The sequence below is a fragment of the Nomascus leucogenys genome, chromosome 19 (assembly GCF_006542625.1).
Source record: "Nomascus leucogenys isolate Asia chromosome 19, Asia_NLE_v1, whole genome shotgun sequence".
NCBI lineage: Eukaryota > Metazoa > Chordata > Mammalia > Primates > Hylobatidae > Nomascus > Nomascus leucogenys.
Genome location: NC_044399.1, coordinates 8,200,752 through 8,224,686, shown reverse-complemented (window position 1 = coordinate 8,224,686; position 23,935 = coordinate 8,200,752). Strand labels below are relative to the sequence as shown.

The 23,935-nt window shown below is 49.4% G+C and overlaps 2 protein-coding genes and 2 long non-coding RNA genes across 4 annotated transcripts; 3 read left to right on the top strand and 1 right to left on the bottom strand.

Annotated features, from left to right (window-relative positions):
* Nucleotides 1-1,967: 1,967 nt before the first annotated feature.
* Nucleotides 1,968-15,253, top strand: LOC101178399 (serine/arginine repetitive matrix protein 3-like). Its single transcript, XM_030800595.1, has 4 exons — nt 1,968-2,789; nt 10,545-10,686; nt 12,069-12,353; nt 14,791-15,253. The coding sequence occupies exons 1-2, from the start codon at nt 1,968-1,970 to the stop codon at nt 10,629-10,631; spliced, it is 909 nt and encodes a 302-aa protein (XP_030656455.1). The 3' UTR covers nt 10,632-10,686; nt 12,069-12,353; nt 14,791-15,253.
* Nucleotides 3,631-6,176, bottom strand: ID2 (inhibitor of DNA binding 2). Its single transcript, XM_003272712.3, has 3 exons — nt 5,611-6,176; nt 5,187-5,250; nt 3,631-4,408 (listed from the first exon to the last, which is right to left on the bottom strand). The coding sequence occupies exons 1-2, from the start codon at nt 5,956-5,958 to the stop codon at nt 5,194-5,196; spliced, it is 405 nt and encodes a 134-aa protein (XP_003272760.1). The 5' UTR covers nt 5,959-6,176; the 3' UTR covers nt 3,631-4,408; nt 5,187-5,193.
* On the top strand, nt 6,264-8,295 carry LOC115831503. The gene is made up of 2 exons (XR_004026989.1): nt 6,264-6,298; nt 7,506-8,295. It is a non-coding gene; the product is annotated as an uncharacterized LOC115831503 (long non-coding RNA).
* A 586-nt stretch (nt 15,254-15,839) lies between the features above and the next one.
* On the top strand, nt 15,840-19,272 carry LOC115831502. Its single transcript, XR_004026988.1, has 2 exons — nt 15,840-16,274; nt 16,812-19,272. It is a non-coding gene; the product is annotated as an uncharacterized LOC115831502 (long non-coding RNA).
* The last annotated feature ends 4,663 nt before the right edge of the window (nt 19,273-23,935 follow it).

The window sequence follows — 23,935 nt, the reverse complement described above, 5'->3', positions numbered from 1 at the left end:
GGGTAAAAATTTTCAGAGGAGATTTTCATTTCCCTCTTGAGCTCAGGCTCACACACAAGCTTCCTTATGATCTTCCTGAGCTGATGAGTATTATTTTTTCTAATCTACAACTGAGATTTCAGGCCTTCCAGGATTCTGGGTGGTAGTATCAGTTTCAACGCCCTGCTTCACAGGGTTGTAAAAACTTGTCTGTAATTCCTGTTTGGCCAGTGCCCTAGTTTACTGGGATTGGTGCCCTCACTCAGGACTGCCACAAATGTGTGCGTGCTCTTCCCACTGTCTTTCTGTTGCATCTTCCTTCAGGGCCTCTGGAAAAATCTTCCTTCCTTCCTTACAGTCTCAGGCGGTGCTCCTCATAGTACATACTTTAGTCAGCAATAAACAAAACACATGTTGTTGAGCTTCTCAACGTATGCTGCCTCTGACTCAAATTATCTTAATTAATTAATTTTCTGAGACAGGGTCTCGCTGTCACTCAGGCTGCAGTGCAGTGGCACAATCATGCAGCCTTAACCTCCTGGGCTCAAGAGATCCTCCCACCTCAGCCTCCTGAGTAGCCGGGACTGCAGGCATGCACTACCACACCCAATTAAGTTTTGTATTTTTAGTAGAGATGGGGTTTTGCCATGTTGCCCAGGCTGGTCTTGAACTCCAGGGCTCAAGCGATGCACCCGCCTTGGCCTCCCAAAGTGCTGGGATTACAGGCGTGAGCCACTGCCCCTGGCCTTCAAATTATCTTTATGATGAAATAGAAAAACATCCAACACCTTCTCTGGATCAGCATCCAGAAAGACACTCAAAGTCTGAAGCCCCTTTTCCAGTAGCAAAATACATCAAAAATTGGAAGGATGTGTGGAGTGTCAAGCTGAAGGGGACTGGGATGGCTCTGCACCTGCTCTGCAGAGAGCCGCATAAATTATTAGCTGTGGATTTTAAAAGCTCTATAAAGCAGCTCCTTATTGACAAGAATATTATTTTCTATTAGAGTCTACATCTTCACCCTCTACTTGAAAGTCCTTTTTATGTTCCTGAAAAAGTGCTGGACTGAGTTCATCTGCCCACCGCCTGGTCGTGTGCCACTGGCTACTCAATGCTCACCTCTGAAATAGACAGACTACACGTTAGCCGACCTTCAGGGATGCAGCCATGGCTTTGAAAGCTAAAATTAAATGTAAACTGACCTGTACATTTATTGTTTGAGGTTAGTGTGATCTTGATTCAAAAACCAGTTACAGACAATACAAGAAAGTAAATCACAGTTCCACTTCATTTTCAAAAATAAAATATTGGCTAACAGAATCCATGGTGGATATAAAAAGTAATAATACATGATGTTCGCGTAGGAGATATTTCAGAAATGCATGGCTAGTTCAGTATCAGAAATATCAGTGTAATCCACCAGAGAAAAATAATACCAGCAAATGCAGTCAAAAGTATTTTACCAATTGACTCACAAATTATGATTTAAAATTCTCAAAAAAAAAAAAAAAAAACCCTTCCAACAAGCCTAGCAATTGAAGGGCTCTTCCAAAAATTGAGAAACAGTATCTATTACAACAGAAGCCCACAGTCACATCCTACTAAATGGAAGAAATGTGATCGATTCTCATTAGGATTTGGAATAAGAAAAGGAGGCCGACTCCCACCTCCCACTGCTTTAACTAACACTGGCGTTCTCGGTTAATAGTTATTAAGCAGTTGAGAAAAATGAAAACAAAATTAAACAAAACCTCCAGGAAAGAGAAGGGAAAGCATTCTGGCTTTCACATGACTTCACAATTCATTTATCCCCACAATCCAAGCATAGCCTCTTTGAGACCAGGATCCTGTCTGATCTTTTTAAAAATCTCTGGGACAGCACCTAGCATAGAGGTTGGCAGCAGGTACTAATTTGCAAAAGGGGATCCTGTCTGTGCTATGCAGTAGTAAAGATTACATGAGATCCACACGTGGAAACGGCTGTACACATGCTGGAGCAGCACTCATTTGGAAAGGCCGCACTCCCTGGCATTTTCTCCCGGGACCTCCTCCACCCCACGGATTGCTACTCGGGTTCCCATTGCCCAGGCCCCAGGCCCCAGGCCCACCAGGCCGCGCGCGCGAGCCGCCGTCCTCATGCCGGCCAGCAGGTGGCGCCCGGGCTCCACGGCCGGAGTCGGGCAGTGCGGCTGGCGCCGCGGGAAGTCGCCTCCGAGAGGGGCCGCTGCGCCTCGGCGGCGGCTACCCCGGGTCCCGGGGCCAACGTCGCCAGCGGTGCCCGGCAGGGGCTCGAAAGGGCCCGGGCCGCCCTACGGTCCTGCCCGCACTGCTTCCGTCCGGTGACGCTCCCCAGGGCCGTCCGAGCCGACTACGCGCGGGTCCCCGTGACTGGGGGGCGAGCGTGCGGCCGGCGTCTGCGCCTCTCCCGGAGGCCAGGCCGGGGTCGGGTTGGGACCAGGGCGCGCTTCCCTCCCCGCCGCGCAGAGATCGGCCGGGGCCGCGGCTGGCGACAGGTGGCGGGGACCTGGGGGCCAGGTCCGCGGGTAGCCTGCGACGGGGAAGCCGCCCCCACGGCCCTCAGGGCGTCCTCCGGGTATGATGATCAACCACACGACCGCCCCGCGCTGGCCCCGGCAGAGCCCATTCCCCGGCGCGGGTCCGCAGGGCGATCCGGGCGGCCGCGGCTCCACGGCCCCCGCCCTCCTCCAGCGCCAGCGCCCGCGGGGACCGATCCGGGGTCAGGGCGGGGAGACGCGCGGACTCCTCGGTGGCGCCGCCCGAACAACTGTTCGGCCCCAGGTGAGCCCCAGGTGAGCTGCTGCCCCGCCCGGATCCCTTCCTCCCCCGGGTCGCGTCCACCTGGGACCCGCCCTCCAGAGCCTCCCAGCCCACCTCGCGCCCCGGGACCGAAAACGCAGACCAGTCTTGGGCACGTGGCCACCCGCGGTCTTTGGCTTGGAAGGGCTTCTGCCCGCTGCCTCTTCCTTCCAGTCCAGGGCGGCCGTCAAGGCTGAGGGCGATTGAAAAGTCCGGGAAAATGCGCCCGGGCCAGCCCCGTCTCCAGAGGCCTGGGGGTGGGTGGGGTGGGGTGGGGTGGGGTGGGTTGGGGAGGGCTACAGGTGTGGACGTAGGCGAAGCCAAGGAGGCATCTGGAGCCCGGGGCCAGGTGACAGCTTAGTTCCCTGGGCAAACTAACCCTCGGGTGGTTCTACCGTTCCCTTAAACCTGAAATCATGTTCTGAATTCTGTACAGCCTCTTTTCTTCTCCTGATTAACTTTCATTTACTCCAGAGAAGCGTCTTAACGCCCACTCAGACAGGTAGTGCTTCCACACTCCCAGACTCAACACTCAACCACAACTCATTCTTGGCTTAAGCTCAGCCCTAAGGCACAGAACCAAGCTTTCCCTTAAGGACTCAGAGGCACTTCTGTGCTCAACGCCTCCCCAGTCCCTGTCAACTCAGCCCTCTGCCTTACCACAAATCTGGTAAGATTCTCTGTACACAAGTAAAGGCTTCAGGGGTGCTGGTGGGGGATGAAGAAGGGGATAAAGAAAACAGTATGTGTTGGCGGGGGGCGAGAGGGGGAGAGAGACAGAGAAAAGAGCTGGTGAGTGCCAGAGATCTTAAAAACCACTCGGAATTCAGGTACTGACTTCAGACATGTTTTATTATAATCTTATACAGTCTACATAAATTTGAACTTGTATTTATTTGGGTTCAGTTATAACATAGCATAATAAAAATCAAAGCACTGGTCCTCTGAAATAAAGCAGGCAATCACCATTCAATAAACACACTTGATTTATTTTGTATAAAAGGGTTAAGTTTACAACTAAACTTTTATAAAAAGTTTAGCATGAATAAGTACATCATTACACTTTTTAATGCAGAAATAGACATCTCTGCCACTATACAAGAAAACTCTAATCAAAGAGTTCACAAGGTTTCACTCAAATAGATATATTTATATATAAATATATACACAGCATTCAGTAGGCTTGTGTCAAAAAGGTAATTTCTGACCAAAAGACTTCATTTAAGTGACTGAATACTGGATCCTTCTGGTATTCACGCTCCACCTTTGAAAAAAGGCAAAGTCTGCTTAGATTGGGCAATTCCTTGTGATTTTAACGTTTTCGCTCCCCATGGTGGGAATAGTATATAAAGAAAACCTTCCAACTGCAGAAAGGGCATTTAAAAGTCTTTTTCATAAATAACGAATATCACAGTCCAAGCGAGAGAACACCTTGGGAAGATGATCATTCTTAGTTTTCCTTCCGTTTTTTTTCTTTTTAAAAAGGTCCATTCAACTTGTCCTCCTTGTGAAATGGTTGAAAAATAAGTTCAGCACTTAAAAGATTCTGTGAATTTGTTGTTGTTGTTGTTGTTGTTGTTGTTGTGCAAAGAAAAAAAGAAGTCATGAACACCTGCAAAAGATTGGGAGAGAAAGGCATGTTTAAGAGAATGTAACCTAAGGGCAGAGGCGGGCGACTGGCGCCGGGAGGAAGCCACAGTTTGAACATTTAACCAAACACTCAAAGATTGGGCAAACCCTGGCGTCCAGATGCAACACACACACTCGCCTCGACAGCGCAAATTAAACATTAAAATAGCAGAGACTCAAGGGAAAAACTTCCCAACCCAATCTCCTATTTGGATCTCCAACAGCAGTGCTACAGGCGCCAGTCTGCTTCTTGTAACAATTATTTGATTGAAAACAGCCCTTTAGTTAACAGATAGGGAAGTCTGGGATCCCACATCACAGGGTCTAAGGCACAGGGTAGCAATCCTCAACTAGCCCAGAGAATCCCAGAGGACTCTAGTTTTAGGGAGGGAGGATCACTATGGAATTTGTGGCGATAAGATTAATTACAGTGGAGGTTAGTACCTCATAGTACCAGAGGAATCGTAGGAAGACCCAGGCCATTACATTTGCTACAAAGCCAATACACACGTTCCTCGGCCGCCTTCGTAGTAAGTTATTGGCATCATTTCCTTTTAAAGGAAAACGTTCTGTGATCTCGAGCACCCAGAGCTACAAGCTCCTTCATGTCTAGTGAGGCAATGTAGTACGGGTAACAGCGCGAAGTAAGCATGCATTGACCAAATCAGACATTTTATAGACACACAAGCAAAAACACATGCGCGCGCGCGCACACACACCGAGGGGCAGTTTACCCACGGGTGGCACAAGCAAACACTCACCGCTTATTCAGCCACACAGTGCTTTGCTGTCATTTGACATTAACTCAGAAGGGAATTCAGAAGCCTGGAAAGAAAGAGGATAAAGAGTACGAGGTTAAGACAATGTTAAGTAGAAAGGTTTTTTTTTTTTTTTTTAAAGTAGTCCACAGACCAGCAAGTTCCATTAAACACGTTTATGGTAACAATTCAGATTCAAAGACAGACGCATTAACATGTCAGAACTTACTAGCAATTTCACGCACAGCTCAATCTACAGCAGATTCTTAATAAAGTTAAATAGCTCATGCGAAAGTCACTGTCTGGGCTACGGATCTCCTAGTGACAGCCCAGACGACCGCGGGAGTGTGCGGCGGCGGGGCGGGAGTGTGCGGCGGCGGGGCGGGAGTGTGCGGCGGCGGGGCGGGGGCCCCGGAGCAGGTCTTACCTGCAAGGACAGGATGCTGATGTCCGTGTTGAGGGTGGTCAGCGGCGTCCTGGATGCCTGGTTCTGCCCGGGTCTCTGGTGATGCAGGCTGACAATAGTGGGATGCGAGTCCAGGGCGATCTGCAGGTCCAAGATGTAGTCGATGACGTGCTGCAGGATTTCCATCTTGCTCACCTTCTTGTTCTGGGGGATGCTGGGCACCAGCTCCTTGAGCTTGGAGTAGCAGTCGTTCATGTTGTACAGCAGGCTCATCGGGTCGTCCACCGGGGTTTTGCTCCGGGAGATGCCCAGGCTGTGGTCCGACAGGCTGTTTTTCCTAACGGACCTCACGGGACTGAAAGCTTTCATGCTGACCGCGAAGGGAAAGCGAGACCGGGAGGGAGCTGGCTGCCCTGAAACTCAGGCCGCCGCTGCCGCCTGCTGAGCTAGCTGCGCTTGGCACCGGGCTCGGCTCAGAATGAAGCCCGAGCCCGGCGGGGCGGCTTTTATCCGCACTCGCCGGGGCCACACGCTCGGGCTTCCCTTCGTCCCCATTGGCGGAAGGTGGCGCGTCCATCAAGTCGAGCGGGCGCTTCCATTGGCGGGCGCGGGCGCGGGGCGTGGGCTTGTTTCTTCCGCGTTCGCAGCCAATCCCCGCGGGGTGGGCGGGGCGCGAGCCCAGCTGGGGTGGTAAATAGAGTACAGTACAGTAAGTGCGGGGCGGGCGGGGAGCGGGGAGGAGGGAGACGGGAGGCGGGAGGAGGGAGAGGAGGAGGAGGGAGAGAAGATGGGGGAGGGGAAGGGGGAGGGGAGGGGAAGGGAGAGGGGAGGGAGCAGGGGGAAGGGGCAGACCCTGGGCGCCTAAATGTGCATTCTTAATTCTAATTCCAAGCGCGCGGCAGGACCCTTGCCCTGGGGGTGTTCCCAGACCAAGCCCTGCACACCTTGGAGCTGTCGGCAGCTCTAAAATCACAGCTACACTGGCGAGTTCAGCACCGCAGTGGGGAAGCCACAGTTCACTGCAACCCATAGGAGGGAGAGCGTGAGGAAAGATAGCATTTCAGAAGAAAGTGAAAACGCAAATTAGGTTGTCACTGAAGAGTCACGTTTGTAGAGTGAGTTCGTCTCTTCAGATAAGGAAAAGTTATGTTAACACAAACAAACCACCCACGCACGCATTCGACGACAGGCTTAGTGTGGGCTTTTGCAACCCGGAGCAGCGCGGGAGGCATTACTGTAAACTCAAGAAAATGAGTACTTATGGAAACCATGCCCAACCTCGCCGGTCGCTAAGGAGCTCTCACAGGCAGGGCGCTTTCAGGGTTCCTTTTCAAGAAGGAGGCAGGGCTATTATAATGATCGTATTAATCGGAAATAATTAGGAGAATTTGCATATTGAAACTACATTTACATACACTGCCCTTGAAAGGCTGCCGGTTTGTGCCCTTCAGTGTAGGTGGCAAAGTAATGTGATTAATTATGCACTAATTGTGATTTCTAGTGTCACATTCCAACACCTAGAGGAGTTCCAAAGCTTTGTGACAGATAAGTGGCCCTAGCCATTGATCGACATCTTCACACTAAGAAAAAAAAAAAAAAATTCTGTCATATATGAGGTTTGGAATCTTTTCAGCACTAGTACTGAATACAGGTTCAAGGTTTTTTTTTTTTTTTTGGCTGAAAATCTTTAAGAACTCGTTCTTTCAGTCTAAATTTTAAAAAGTTTGCAGCTATTTACTCAAATACCTTACTTTTCACATAATTGTAGCTTATCTAGAATTCTGTCTTGACCACACTATGTCAGTTTCTTCTGAAAATATTTGCTCCAGAAAACAATGAACTAGAAAACCCCAGGAAGGGCAATATTCAAATCTTATTTACTTTCTGCCTCAATCTCTACCTCCTTCGCATTTCAGAAAGCGGAAGGGACAGGCCTAGAGGCTGAAAGAAAAGCCCGATAATGGGGAAACAGTGTTTTTTCCTTCAATTAATGATTAATTTCTCAGCTGGTGGGGCCAGCAGTCTCTGACTGTCACGTGACAGCTATGCGCCCCATGACGCCTCTCCAGGGAGGCAGAGTGGGTGGCACTGAGGTGGAGCTCACCTTCCTGAAATTCAGCCCCCTCAGTTTGGAGGGGAGGTGGAGGAAGGAGGTGAATGGTTTCCTGTCCAGCCAGAAATTTGCGGAGGGCCTTCCCAAGGCCAAGCAATGCTGCCTGCGACTCTGTCCCTGACAGCGTTGGACGCACCGTATCTCTTCTGATATTAAGTCTGGAAGTGATTTACTATCCGAGTCCTCCCACAGTTCGAGCCTTTTGATGTACTTTGTGTGCATGTGTTTCTGTCACATACGTGCCACAGTGGAACAGATTTTGTTTTGACACTATTTTGGTTCATGATGTTATACTTTGACTATTTTACAATAATAGCCAATGTAAACAAACATCTTTGGGATTCTCAAATTATTACTTATGATTCTTGGACATTGCAGCTCTTCGATACTGACGCATTCCTAGCTTTTTCCAAGGACACCGTATGTTAACATCCGTGCCAGCCTCATTATCCCCACAGCCAGGCTCTGGGCTGGGCGGTAATGAGCATTGTGCGGTTTCACTTTACACTTTGCAAAGTTGATTAAGGCAGTGCCTTCTCCCATGATCATTTTTGTACCCTGATGTAGTAAAATGGCTAAATATGGTGAAAGTTTTCTGGTGTTGCTTTCTTTAGCTGCCATGTCAGAGTCCAGTCTGCCTGGCTGTGTTGAATTCGATTCTATTGGCATGCTACCCAGTTTTACATTCATTTAAAGATCATTTAAAGGGGATTACGAAGCTGTATAAGTTAATGATTTAAACAAGGCCTAAGTTACTAGTGTGTCTGTTTCAGCACGCCCAATATGAAATCACCTTAAAAATTGCTTTTTTGGGGTAAAATCGTGTCGGAGCATTTTCGAAGTGGGTTTAAAGGCAAGTCAAAATCTGTCAATTGGTGGCTTAGGTGGGTTTGCCTTTGAGGCCTCCAAAGTTCAAACGGCCCCAGCTGGAGGGAGGGCTAGATCCGCGGGCGGTGGGAAGGTGTGCAGGGCTTCCGCTGGTGGGTGTTGGTGCGGTCCCCCTCGACTCCCCACCGGGACGCCCCCACCCCGTGGCAGCGACAGACCTGTCCGTGAGGTCCCCCAGCCTGGCTCCAGGGCTCACTCACTCCGCCTCTAGGGCAGGCCTCGCGGCGGCTCTCGTGTCCGGGCCCCTCGCGGTAATCAGAAGCAGCTCCGGGCCGGGAGCTCGGCGCTGGCCAGGCCGCCTTTGCCACCCCCGCGTGATGCGCCGGGGGGGCGGGAGGAGCCTGCAGGGGCGGGGGGCGCGTCTCAAGGTCCTCCCTGCACATCTGGCGCAATGGGGAGCGTTCGCCTTTCTTTCCTGGGTTTTGTTCTCACAGCTGTGTCCATTCCGCCCGTGACCCCGCGAGTGATCCCTGACAGGTGATGAATTGGCGGCGGCGGCGGCGGCGGCGGCGCGCGGGCCAGGCCGCGGCGGGGCCGGAGCCGGAGCCCCGGAGCAGACTCTCTGGCGCCAGGCGCGTGACGCCGCCCATTCACGCCGCCCTGCAGCCTTGTCCTCGCGGCGCCGCTCAGGCGGCTGCCATGGCAACCGCGCCGTCACTCAGCGCGCGCACCCAGCTGATCAATGCCTGCGAGGCCCGGCAGTCCCAGGCTCGCCCCGGCCCGGCAGCCGGCCCGCGCGCACCTGCAGCCGCTGCACATCTTAAGTTTCGAGTGATTTGGGGAAGGAAGGAGGACCCAGCGGAAAAGAAAAGGGCTGGGGGTGGGGGGGGTGCGGGTGAGTGGCGGAGGAGAGGACGAAGGAGAAAAGCCGGGAGAGGGAGAAGAAAGAAATCTTCCTTTTGCAAAAGGAGGCATAATGTGGCTTAGAGGTTGCCAAAGCAAAAGGTTTTGCTTTATTTTATTTGTTTTTGCAACCGAGGCGTTCAGGGTGGGGCTGGCGGGAGGGAAGGGTGGATGGGGAGAAGGTCACTGTCTTAGCACATGGCGAGATTTATTTACTCCTTTGGATTATTTCGGTTTCTCGCCGGATGGCTTTGATCCTGGATTCCTAAAAATACCTTTGAAAGATTGAAAGACTCTCCCCCCCCCCCCCAATCTCCATACCGTCCTACTGCCTAACTCCTCGGAACCCTCGGAGGTTGCACATAAACAATTTTTTCTTCCAGAACAGTGCCCCCTCCGCCCTGGGGGAGCCGAGAGGATGTGCAGCCCCACTCCTCCTGCTCGGCGGAGCCTCGCGCGCGCAAAGCCTAGCGCGATTCGCGCCCTCATTACTACTACAACGCGCGGGCCAGACCAATCCCCTTTCTAATGCACCATTTTCGACTGAGAACATCAAGAGGCCAGAAACTTCCAAGTCAGCTTGCAGACGCAGACGCCTCGTGGGGTCCTGGCTTTAAGAACCAGATGCCAACATTCCCGGACAGTTTATGGCATCCGGATCCCTCAAGGGTGCTCATCTGCGGCTGAGTGTTAGTAGCAATTATTTATCATCTGTCCTGGAGAGGAGTTCCTGAACATAAATGTCCTCTGCTGGCCCTAAAGCTGGGGGCGGAGGCTGTGTGTTGTGGGGTGGGGGTTGGGGGGGCCGAATGTTCCCGGTCCTGTTATCTGGTTTAGCAGCATTTGTTGTGGTTTTCGAGGAAACGGCATCTGGATTACATAAGGATTCAAGTTTTTGCTTTACTTGTTTATTTAATACCTTGGCAAGAGGGAGCCCTTACCCTGAAACCAGATAACCGATTTTGGGTTTAAAACAGCCTTAGATGAAGGGCCACTGGAGGGGAAGAAAATGAGCAAAAGCCACAAAAAGCAAACAAGGGAATGTTTATTTTTCTCTTTTTGGATATTTTTGAAGACCTGCCTAACCTCTTACACTTCTTGTCGCACACAGCTAATAAATGGCATTAACAAAGCGTTTCAACGACTACCACGGCTTAACAGTGGCTCCTCCCCTGCCCTGCCACCATTCAGGCTGTAATTCCTTCCAGGATTCCCGCACCGTCCTGTGTGCCCAGAGCTCTCTACAGCACCAGGTAGAACTCCGTGCTAAATCCAATTGCTTGCAACCTTCTGATCCCCTTTTAGGGAGATCACTTTTCAGCTTGGTTCAAAGAAAGCAAAGTTTGGGAAGTTTGGCGGAGGGGCCGATGTAACTACGGGCACTGCAAATATTTTGTTACAAATGCTGTGAAGTGCCCCGATTTGTGGCTGCGTTAGCTTTCACAAAGGATTTTCCTGTGTCTTTTGTTCCGGTCACCAAATTAAAAAAGAAAATTAACTTGAGCGAGAGATAAGGTCTTGGAAAACAATCTTGGGCCGCCCCGAGCTGGCGGGAGCAGGGCTGGCGTCGCCTTGTCTGCGCCGCCCCGAGGCGCGAGTCTTGGGGTCCGGCCACCGCAGGGAGCCTAGGTCATGCAGGGACCCCCCTCCATCCACTGTGCGCCCCCCGCGCCACAGCGCAGCACCCAGGCCACCCCCTCCCCCCCGCCCACCAGCGTCCGTGGGAATCCGCCCCAGCCAGCGACAAGGGCGGGCTTGTCCGGAATCAAACCGCATCTTAATATTATAATGCGGCACCAAAAGCAAAACCCGAGGTCCCGGCTTGCAGTCCTTAACAAGAAACACATTGTGTGCGCTTTTTCTTTTTTGGCTCAAGCCACGTTCGCGCGCCGGCCCCTCCACAGGGAGCCAAGTCCATGACTTCAGTGAGGAGGAACCCGCCTCCCTCGCACCACGTGCGCTCCCAGCTGGAGCAGCCGCCCTGTGAGCCCTGTCCCGGTCCCTGGGACGGGCTAGGGCCTGGCCGGGACGCACTTGTCCTGCGCACAGGACAAGGGCTTTGGGGCACAGCCCTTTCTCGGCCGAGGAGGCAGGCGAACCGATCGCCCGGGCACTGGTGTTACCCAGGCGGCGCCAGGGCGAGTTGGCTGGTGGACAGATTTTTCAATAGTTTGAACTCCTTCTTCCCCTTGTCGCATCTTTAAGGCGTTTACTCCCAGATTCAGCCCCCTCCTCATAATAATGACAGTGTGCAGACTTTTCCTCTCCAGTTAGAGATAGGGCGTGCGCGGGTCCTGCAAGACCCCAGCCGCGCGTCACCGCGAACCATTCTGCGGGAGGGGCAGGACCTAAGGCTGCATCTCCAGGAGGGAACGTGGAGACACCGCGGACGGAGGGGACCTGGAGGAGCAGTCCTAGGCACGGGGCGAAGGATTTGCGCTCTAGCTGGTGGAGCGCACATCGCCCTGGTTAGCTCTGCGGTGGGTCCTGGGTTCTTCTCGGCCTCTTCCTGCCTCCGCTGACATCAGGGCCTCTCCTGTTTAGTCCTAGGCCTGCCCTTCATCACGACTCCGCAGAAAAGGAAGAGTAAATTAAGGCGTACATTTAATTTTAAACATCATGCCTGACTTTCTAGGATTCTGTGTGAAGAATACAGGACAGACGTTCCATTTCAAAGAAAAAAGGGCAACACGAAGGCCCTCTTTAAGGAGAAAGTAAACATTCACTTCAGGTAAAAAATAGTCTTCTACTCGCCTGTGCACGGCACACCTCTTTTGCTGTTCACCTTGACCCCAAGAGTTTGGAAAGGCTGTCCCCATTTCAGAGAGGAAGAAACGCAGGCACACGTGAATGACGGACTCTTCTGTGGTGGCCTAGACTCCAGCCAACAGTTCCTAGGACAGCCTGCCATTGTGCAAAGGTGTGTAACCTTGACTCCAGGTGGAGCATTGATTACTCTTTTAACCTCGAAATGTATTCCAGTCCTGGACGGTTGGATTGCCAAGAGCCAGGAATCTGTGAAAACAGTTTGTTCTCATTTTTCTTCCAAGTTAACACTGAATGACTGAGCTTGACCCTTTGTTAACTAAAGGTCAACTGACATCTTAGGACTTTTCAAACCTTAGTGTATGTAAGAAACCCACGTTTACACCCGGAGTTCTGTGGCCACCTGTATAAATTCTGATTCAGTAGGTTTGGTGAGCAGCCCAGGATATAGCATTTTAAGCAAGCATGGTGAGGAGATGCTGATGCCGGTGGTGCGGCGACCACAGTTTGAGAAGCTTCAGATAAATAATTGGCCTCTTAAATGAGCCCTGGATAAATAATTGGCCTCTTAAATGAACCCTGCAGTAGGCAGACTGCTGGGTGAGAATGAGCCTACTTGGACCCTTTAAGGCAGCGGTCCCCAACCGTTTTGGCACCAGGAACCGGTTTCGTGGAAGTCCATTTTTCCAATGGGGGGTTGGGGGAGGGTTGAGGGAGTGGGGCTGGGGGATGGGTGGTGGGTACTAGGGGTATAGTTTTGGGATGAAACTGTTCCACTTCAGATCATCAGGCATTAGATTGTCCTAAGGAGCCCACAACCTAGATCCCTGGCACGTGCAGTTCACGATAGGGTTTGCGCTCCTATGAGAACTAATGCTGTGGCTGATCTGACAGGAGGCGGAGCTCAGGGAGTAATGCTCATTCACTGCTCACCACCTGCTCTGCCTGGGATTCCTAACAGGTCACAGACCGGTACCAGCCCACTGCCTGGGGTTTTGGGGACCCCTGCTTTAAGGAACTGTACACTTGTTTCCAGAAATTCAAGAGAAGGAAAATCTGTTATACTTACCCACATTTTCTCTTTTTCCTTTGTTATTTTTTCCTTCCTGATATTCCATTATTCTCCCTTTGATTAACTTCTTCTGTTTCAAGAGCATTTTTTGGACAGTCTTTTAGGGTAGGTGTGTTGGTGACATGTTCCCTTAGTTTTCCTGCATCTGAAGTCTTGTTCTTGCCTTCAGTCCTGCAGGATATTTTTGCTGGATATAGAATTTGGGGTTGACAGCGTTTTTTCCTTTTAGCACCTGACATTCTGTGGTGCTTTCTTCCTTCTGTAAAGGTTTCTCATGACAAAATCTGATTTCTCATATGAAATCTGCTGTTATTTGAATTGCTTTTTCCCCAATGTAAGTAAGGTATGGTTTCTCTCTCCTTGATTTGTCTTCCATTTTTGGAAGTTTGCCTATCATCTATCTTGGCATGGATTTCTTTAGGTTTATTCTGTTTGAGGTTCTCTAGACAGCTTCTTTTGCCAAACTTGGGAAATTTTCAACCATTATTTCTTCACATGCTTTTTCAGTCCTGCCCATTTTCTCTTCCCTTTTCAGAACTCCAATGACACTAATGTTAGATCTTTTATTATAATCCCAGAGGTCCCTGAGACTATGTAAATATAGTTTTAAAAAATCTGTTTTCTCTCTGTTCTTCAGTTGGGCAATTTCTGTTGTTCTGTCTTCAGGTTCACAGATGGTTTCCTCTGCCCTCTCCACTGTGCTTTTGAGTCCATTCAATGAGTTTTTACTTTGGTTACTGTATTTTTCAGTTTTAAGATTTCCCTTTCATTCTTCTTTACATCTTCTGCTTCTTTACTGAGTTTTCTATTTTTTCATCTTTTTTTTTTTTTTGCCTGTTCATAATTGCTCATTAGAAGATTTTTCTGATGGCCCTTGCAGAGTCCTTGTCAGATTATTCCAACATCTGTGTCACCTCAGTGTTGGCAACTGTTGATTGTCTTTTCTCGTTCAAGTTGAGCTTTTCTTGGTTCTTGAAATGATGAATGATTTTTTTTTTCTTTTTTCTTGAAACCTGGGCGTTTTGGGGGTAATGCTATGATCTGGAGCTTATTTAAATCTTGTATTATAGTGGCCTCTGCTGCACCACCCTGGCTTGGGAGGGGGTGCTCCTCACGTGGCCTCCACTGATATTGTGGGGTAGAGGCATCTTACCACTGGAAGGTGACGAAGGTCGCAGTTCTTACTCAACCTTGACAACCTCAGCGGGGAGAGAGCAGCGCCTGATTATCCCCTGGGTGATGGATGGGGTGGGTGCGTGTTCAGGCTCCCAGGTGGCCTCTGCTGATGCTCATTGCTGACCTGCAGGGATGACCGTCTGTTCCCCACCGCACCTTCTCTGACACCATCCTGTTGTTCAGGGTGGCGTCTCCTGACAGCAGACTGAGGGGGGCCATCTAGCTCTCCACTCCCCTTTGCTGATAGGGTTAGAGTTGGGGCCACAGCCTTTTCTGTGGTATTTGGTTATAGTGGGACAGTTATAGTCTAAAAGGTTTTGGTTTCTTGGCTTCTCTCTTACAGTCACCATGTAACAAATGCAGACATCTCTGAGATCACCATGCAGTGAGGAAGTCCAAGCTGGTGGCATGAAGAGGCCACATGGAAAGGGCTAAAAAAGGAGTCAGCCTCAGTCATCCCAGCTGAGCACCCAGCTAGGAATAAAAGAGGACTCCGTGGATGTCCAGCCCAGTAAGATGACCTTAGCCCCAGCCACCAACTGACCACGCACACAAGACATCGTGAGGCTGCCTGCTGGAGCCTGGCCAGTGGGACGGTAGAGTAACTCATTGTCGTTAGCCAATACTTTTGTGGGTGATTTGTTTCATAAAGTGGCCTCCAAAAGAGAAATCGGGGGTACAGAGTTTCCAGGTACAATCTTGTGCATTCATTGTAGTTGTAATCATTGATAATTTATTTGTGTGTTTTTCCTGAAAGTTTTATAATAACATGATTTATAGCGTATAAAATAAACATATCCCTACATCCAACAAACCTGCTTTTTTTTTTTTTTTGAGTCAGGGTCTCACTCTGTTGCCCAGGCTGGAGTACAGTGGCATGATCATGGTTCACTGCAGCCTCAACCTTTTGGGCTCAAGCAATCCTCCTACCTCAGCCTCCCAAGTAGCTGGGACTACGGGCATGTGTCACAGCACCCAGCTATTTATTTCTTTTTTGAGACAGGGTTTCACTGCTGTCACCCAGGCTGGAGTGCAGTGGTGTGATAGCTCACAGCAACCTCTACCTCCTGGGCTCAAGCAATTCTGCTGCCTTAGTCCCCCGAGTTGCTGGGACTATAGGCACATGCCACTGCACCTGGCTAATTTTTGTACTTTTTTTAGAGGCGAGGTTTTGTCATGTTGCCTTGGCTGTTCTTAAACTCCTGAGCTCAAGTGGTCCTCCTGCCTTGGTCTCCCAAAGTGTTGGGATTACAGATGTGAGCCACTGCACCTGGCTGATTTTTGTATTTTTTTGTAGAGATGGGTTTTCACCATGTTACCCAGCTGGTCTCGAACTTCTGGGCTCAAGTCATCTGCCTGTCTCAGCCTCCCAAAGTGCTGGGATTACAGGCATCACTGCACCCCGCCTAAAAGTGCCTTAATTTTAAAAGAAATACAGGTTTTATTTGATATATGTTTAGTATATTCTTAGGATATTTTTTTAACCAGTAAGAACCCCTAGCAACTATCCCCCAAGATATAGAATTTATAACCCTATGTGATGACTGTATGTTTTGAACCAAAACCAAGTATGATGAATGGCTACCAGCTCAGAGGCCCTGGAGACACAAGGAAGCCTCACTGGTGAGAGGTGACTGCCTGTGGGCCGCACAGTTTCCTGGAAAGGCAGTGAGAGCATCTGGTACCTCCAGACACTGCAGAAACAGTGTCACAGAAACATCTCAGAGGAGTCACTTCTCTTTATCAAGATTTTAAAGTGATTTCAACATTAAAAAAAACAACAACAATGTAAAGAATTTGAGTGTGGAGTGATGATCATGCTTCCAGGTTAGGATCAGGCTCTTTCTCCCATTGTCTTGTTGATTTAAGGTGCAGGAACTCCTGGGATGGTGTTGCCCAGTGACACAATCCCAGTGTGGCCATTTCTGATCCCGAGAAAGCAGTCAGGAGTGGGTGGATGCAGTTACAGTTCATCAAGTCCTGCTAGTTCAAGTCATGAGTCCTGAATTCTCCGGGAGGAGCCACTAAAGAAACGCAGAAGCAGGCAATCCTTGCAGTAAAGTGGGATGAGGTTCTTTGGTTGCTGCTGTTATGGGGGTGGGGTGCATGTTGGGGCCTGGGGGGTGAGGCTGAGGACTCCCCCAGTCTGTCCCTCCCTGAGCCTGAGCTCTTGGTTCCCACCCAGTCCTTTGTTTCTTTCGTCTCTGGGAGCACCTGCACCCCTGGTTTGCAGCGTGTCCTAGGGTGAGTCACCATGAGCCCCAGGTTCCCACATGTAAAGGATGGGCAGCGCTCCCTCACGTGCTTCTCCACTAAGCCCTTACAGAGCCCTCAGACGGAGACTGCTGCTTTCATATCTTGCAGGCCAGCAAACTGCCAGTGTGAAGGATGCCCAGGTAACCTGCCCATGCCAGAACGGCCAGGAGATGGTGGAACCAGAATCTAAGCCCATGCCCGTCTGACTTCAAAGTCTGTGCTCCTGATGTTTGCACTGAGTCACCTCCTAAGACTTGCTGAAACTGGATCACATCCATTTACCTATCTTTGAGAGAAATGGAAGCTTTAAAAAAGGAAATATTTACTATGGATATTTTACAATAGTTCCAAAACATGAAAGTTTTAAATAAGATATTCTTAACCATCCTCACCACATCTTCAGGTTTCCTTACAGCTACTGTGTTTTGATGATTGCCCATTAGAAAAAAAGACTATGCTTTCTGTAGGTTTTAAAGGAATGGTGGTGAAATAGGGAGCATTCCCTGAGCAGATCCTGCCTGCGGCCACAGCTCTGAGCATTGGACCAGGCGAGAAGAGCCCATGTGTTGGCTGCTTTGGGATCCCAGCACTGCCAATGGCAGGTGTGCTATGACCCAGGGAGAGAACCTAGCCTTTTGCATTCTGTTGCCCCATTTGAAAATGGAGACGATAGTGGTGCCCCGCTCAGTGTTATTTTGAGGATTCGAATGTATCTCAGACGTAGTACCTGAAAAAATATAAGTGCTCAGTAAATACGGTTGCCAGATAAAATGCAGGAAACCTATTTAAGTTTTGGCTGGACGATGAATAGAATAATTTTTCTTAGTATGAGTATGTCCTTATATTTTATCTGCTAAATTTAGCAACCTCCTCAGTAAATGATCACTACAATTGCAAAAACTCCTTATGACAGATATAGTAAATTTGTGAAGAAATAGGAACTTGCATTTATTTTTACTGAGCTCTGACTGGTTAAGATAACTGGGCAAGAGAAGACATCTTTGACTAAACTTGCAGCGTATAGAGTACAGAGATTCAAATTTGAAGTCCTATAGGACTAGAATGGCCAGAGGTGAACTGTAGTGAGCTTATCTAAAGAGTCCCAATTTCAAAAGTTCCTCAGAGACTTAAATGGGCCCACAGACCCCTCCTGTGTCTTTGCATAAGTCAGCTCGTTATATCAGTTATAAATTGATTTCCAGAGAAAATGTACCCTGGAGGTCCCTCTCCCCCTTGAAATAGGACTGGCCAATCCAGATGTCCCCCAGGTGATGTTGGCTCAAATATAGCTCCATAAATTGGAGAATCTGTTCAAGAAAACAAGCAAAAGTATTCGTGACTGAGTTAGCTAATGCCAGCTGGTATCTTGAACAAACCCAGATCTCTAACATGCTAGTTTATTTCGTAGTGTAAAATGTGTGTTACTGATGGGCAGACAGCTCTCATTCAAGCAGTGACAGATGCAAGCTCTTCCCATTTTTGTGGCCCCATTGTATTCAGTGTGTGGCTTCCAAGGTGCCTGGGATCATCTCCACCGAGACTAAGGAAGAGGAAAGAGCTTAGACAACTGCACTTGGCTGGTTTTTATGGATCCGGCAAGGAATTGGCTCCAACACATTAGCTCACATTCCATTGGTTAGAACTGGGTTTCTCAACTATTAGTACAGGGTGAGTGTAGGGTTTTGGCACCATGGGCATTTGAGCTGGCCAAAGGCTAATCAGGGTTAGAACAAAGCCACAAAGCCTGTGAATGGTGTTTATTGTTGTGAGGGGCTGTCTTGTGCATTGTGGAATGTTCAGCAGGATGCTCTCTGGCCTCAGAGACTCACTAGATTCCCATAGAACTCTCCTCTCTCCTCCAGTTGTGACAGCCACAGTTGCCTCCTCTCCAGATATTGCTAGATGTCCCCGGGAGGCAAAATTGTCCTGGTTGAGAACCACTGTGTTAGAACTCGGTCACATGGCCACACCTAACTGCAAGGGAGGCTGGAAGATCTAGACGAGTAGTATGCCAAGAAGAAAATAGAACTGATATAAGAGGCTGCTGGCCAGTTGCTTTCAGTGACTTTCAGCATACTGATTCCTCTGCAGCTGTCGGGACACTCATGCCTGTTTCTGAGATGTTTCCTGTGTGAGGGGACATAGTGACAATTGGAGGGGTGACATGTTGGACTTGGGTAGGGTGAAGAGGATTGGAAACCACCATCATGTTTGGCAGCGTTGAGTGTTTGTGACTATTTGAATAGTTGTGACAAGGGTACAGTAAAGGAGGAAATAACCATTTTTGAATACCCTTTTACAATTTGCAAAGCACTTTTAAAGGTAAGAGTGAGTTCCTAGACCATATTAGGGTGAGAATGGACATTGTTGGCTGCCATATCATTGGACAGGGGCTTTGAGATTTTTGTCTTCAAAAGGCAGATTAGATTTGGAGTAGAAGGAGAAATGTAAAGACCTGGTATCTGAGTGTGTTTGCAGAGGGGAATTGTCATTTGGAAGCACAAGAAAGGGGATGGCCCATTGGCACATATGGTACATTGTGTTTTCATATAATTATACCTGAATGAAAGCAAGAGGAAACGTGTAGGAAGCTGTTTACATAGTCCTTTTAATAATGTTTACATGAGTTAATGAACATGCAGACGTATCTGATGAAAACATGTCAGTAGTGAAACAGCCTTGTGAAGAATCAGATCTTACCTCAGGCTGGAAAAAAGGACTGGTTTTCCAAACTCAGAAATTGCAGCCAGTGTGAACAGTAGCACAAATGACTTTGAGCTTTAAGACATCCATCCATCCATCCATCCATCCATCCATCCCCTCATCCATCCATCCACCAATCCATCCATCCATCACTCCATCCATCCCTTCTTCAATCCATCCGTCCCTTCATCCATCCATCCATCCATCCATCCATGCATGCATCCATCCATCCATGCATCCATCCATCCTTCCTTCCATTCATCCCTTCATCCATCTGTCCATCCATCCACTCATTCATCCCTTCATCCATCCACCCATCCATCCATCCATTTCTTCATCCACTCATCCCTTCATCCATTGTCTACCATTCATTCGCCCCTTCATCCATCCATTCATTTATCCATCCATCCTTCCATCCATTTATATCCATCCATACCTTTATCCATCCATTCACCCATTCATCCCTTTATCCATCTATCTATTCCTCCATCCATCCATCCATCTATTCATCCCTTCATCCATTCTTCCATCCATTCATCCATTCATCTTTTCATCCATCCATCCATTGCTCCATCCATCCATCCATTGCTCCATCCAACCATCCATCCGTCCATTCATCCCTTCATCCCATCATCCATCAATCACTTCATCCATCCATCCATCCATCCATCCATCCATCCATCCATCCTTCCATCCATCCTTCCATTCATCCATCCATGTGTTCAGCAAGTATTTTATGTCTGACAACATAAAATCTGGAAATCTGGTGAGGATGTGGAGCAGTGGGAATTCTCCAATACTGCCAGGGGGCATGGGCATCAATCCCACCACACTGGAATGCGAAGGGGCATTCTGAGTAGAACTGAAGATGTGCCCATCCTTGACCCCACAGTTCCAGCCATGGGCATGCGAATGAATGTGCACATGTGTTGACTGCGGCATTTGTTTGTAATTATGAAAACATCTAAATTTCCATCTACGGGAGGGGGGGTAATGTGGGAGTGCCCTACAGTGGAGTTCTAGAGAGCAGTAGAAATAAATGGACTAGAGCTGTACACGGCAAAATGAAGATAAAAGACATAAGGATGGGAGAACAACACCTGGCCACAGAAGTATATGTCCAATATGATGCTGGTGTATTCAGAGTGTTCAATAAACAACACAACACTACTCATTGTTTCCAACATGAGTATGAAAGTATGGAGCAGTGCGGAGGGCCAGGAGTGCTGAATCCAGATGGTTACTTCTCCAGGCGGGGGCCGAGGACCAGGGCTGGAGGTTTACTCCAGGAGCTTCAGTGGTGCATACTGAATGTGCTGTTTCTTGGGCTGGGGGACAGAGATGTGCATGCTGTTACACACTCTATATTGAAATGATTATATAACAATATACTAATTTATCATGTAATAAAGTTTGACCAGAAAAAAACAACTGTTTGTGGCTGCTTCCACAACTGGATTTCACGTTGTAGGTTTCTAAGCAGAGAGTCCAAGAAAACTGAAGGAGCGGTGGAAGGATATGCCTTCCTGTGTTCTGGGAGTGAGAAAACGGAAGGGACGGGGGAAGGATAAGCCTCCCGGGTGTTGTGGGAGGGTCCCTTTGCTTGGGCTCCTCTCTTAGAGTCGAGAAAACCTGGGACTTGTGACAACTGGAGTCAATTTGGGATCCTGGCACCAAATGCCAGCAGAAACAATCCTGCCCCCCTCAGAAGATAAGGTGAGGTTCTTTCTGGAACATGAGTGCAGTTCGAGGGCTTCAGGTAGAAAGCCCAGTCGTCCTTACCCTGCGTGGCCCACCCAGGATCATGAATGGGGTCAGCCTCAGGGAGCTATGAACCTGGTGTCTAAGACACAGCTTGAGCCTTTGTATTGCTGGAAGCACAGGGAACCCCGAGGGTTGATCAACTGCCCAGCAAAGACAAACTGGCATGCTCGTCAGTGTGAGAACAAAGCCACAAGACCTAGGAGTGGCATTCTGCAGATCTGCTGTTTTTCAAAAAAACTTGTGCTTGAATGTGTATAACATAAAGTTTACCATTTAAGCCTGTGTGTGTGTGTGTGTGTGTGTGTGTGTGTGTTTATTTTATTTTTTTTTGAGATGATGTCTCGCTCTGTGGCCCGGCTGGAGTGCAGTAGCTCACTGCAACCTCCACCTCCCACGTTCAAGCGATTCTCCTGCCTCGGCCTCCCGAGTAGCTGGGATTACAGGCACCCGCCACTACACCCAGCTAATTTTTTATACTTTTGGTAGAGACGGGGTTTTGCCATGTTGGCTAGGCTGGTCTCGAACTCCTGATCTCGTGATCCACCTGCCTCAGCCTCCCAAAGTGCTGGGATTACAGGCATGAACCACCACGCCTGACCCATTTAAGCCATTTTTAAATGGACAATCAGTGGCATTAAGTGCATTCAGTTGTGCCACCATCACCATTATCCACCTCTGGAACTTCTTCATCTTCCCCAATGGAAACTCTGCCCATTAAACACCCACTCCCCATTTCCCTCCCCCGCAGCCCCTGGCAACCACCCTTCTACTTCCTGTCTCCACGAACGTGACTACTCTAGGTACCACATATAAGCAGAATCATACAGGATTTGTCCTTTTGTATCAGATCTGGGGTTCGTACGCCGGAGGAAACTGCATGCAAACTCTTCTGTGTGAGTGCAGAGAGGACCTGTGTTTTGAGTGTCAAAGGAGTTTCTGCCCCAAGAGTACTTAGAGTTACCAGGGTGGATCCTTGACTTTTTGGAGGAACGAGTCAGAAGATGTGCTCACTCACATCCCTGAATTCATGGATATTGCCAATGTGAGAATGGCAAACCCAGGGCCCAAGTGTGGCCACTCTTCACGCAGGCCTGGTGGAGCCTTACTGCTGCTCAGAATCCTCTTTATTTTTTGAGACTGAGTCTCGCTCTGTCGCCCAGGCTGGAGTGCAGTGGCGCGATCTCCGCTCACTGCAAGCTCCGCCTCCTGGGTTCACACCATTCTCCTGCCTCAGCCTATCCCACCCGAGTAGCTGGGACTACAGGCGCCCGCCACCACCACGGGCTAATTTTTTGTAATTTTTAGTAGAGACGGGGTTTCACCATGTTAGCCGGATGGTCTCAATCTCCTGACCTCACGATCCACCCGCCTCGGCCTCCCAAAGTGCTGGGATTACAGGCATGAGCCACCGCGCCCGGCCCAGAATCCTTCTTAACACAGTGTGTGGGCAGCCACAGCCACCTGATAGGCCCTGTGGAGGAAACATTTGCCATCTGTGGTCTGTGGCATGTAAGTTACTTTGAAAACTGGAGGTAACACAGTCTGAAGCATTTACATGACTTCTTTGTGCCCTTAAGGTAAGTCAGCGGATGTGTGACAAGGGCTTGGAACCTCCCCGGCTGGGGGCTCCCTTGCCTAGAGACCAGCTCCTCCCCATGCCATGCCTGTCTTTCAGAGCCCGTGACTCCAGCTCTCATTCCATGAAGATGACACACTCCATTTCTCCTGGATTTTTTTTTTTTGTTGTTTGTTTGTTTTGAGACAGGGTCTTGCTGTGTCACCAAGGCTGGAGTGCAGTGGTGCAATCATAGCTCACTGCAGCCTCAGCTTCTGGGGCTCAAGTGATCCTCCTGCCTCGACCTCCCAAAGTGCTGGAATTACTCCAGCCTCTCCTAGGTCTTTGAAGTCTGTGCCTGCCCAGGGCTGATGCTCAGCTAACCTGAAGTTTTCTTGGCAGTCTGAGTAGTTTTTCACTCTCCCCCCGAGCGGTGATGCTAAGTCCCCTTCATGGAGTTTGCTGTTCATTTCTCTGCTCACAGTGATTAGAACTTGATAGCAATGAGGAGGAGGGCATCAGGCACTGGCTGGGCCAGCACGCGGTGTGCACGTAGCTCTGAGCACGCCCTGAGGAAGCAGCTGCACCTCAGGCTCCGTGTGACCTGAGGAAGAAGCTGAGAGGCAGAGGCGAGCAACACGTCTGAAGCCGCAGAGCCGCCAAGAGACCAAGGAGCAAAGCCACGGCATCCATCCCGCTCCCTTTTTTCAGTTAAGTATGAGGAAAATAGTGAGGAAAGTTATTCTTATGTGGAGCAGGACAACAAAAACCCATAAACAACCTTCTCATGTCGGCTCAGAATTGACGGTCATCTGGATGGTAATGGGATTTTACTCTTGTGTTCTTGAAAGCTCTGCCAGGAAAAACCTCACTAAAATGGCCTGGAAGCTTCTGGAAAATATGGATTTGTAGACCCACCCCCACCCCTGCCTATCCCATGAGAATCTGTGGTAGAGTAGGGAGTAGGCCAAGGAATTTAAAATTTTCACAAGATTCCTGGGCACTCCTCTAATCATGCCTGGAGAAACACTCTGCAGACCCTCAGCTTTTTAACGGAGGTAGTGATATTGTTTGGCTGTGTCCCCACCTGAATCTCATCTTGAATTGTAATCCCCATCATCCCGATTATCCCCACATGTCAAGGGAGAGACCAGGTGGAGGTAATTGAATCGTGGGGGCGGTTCCCCCATGCTGTTCTCCTGAGACTGAG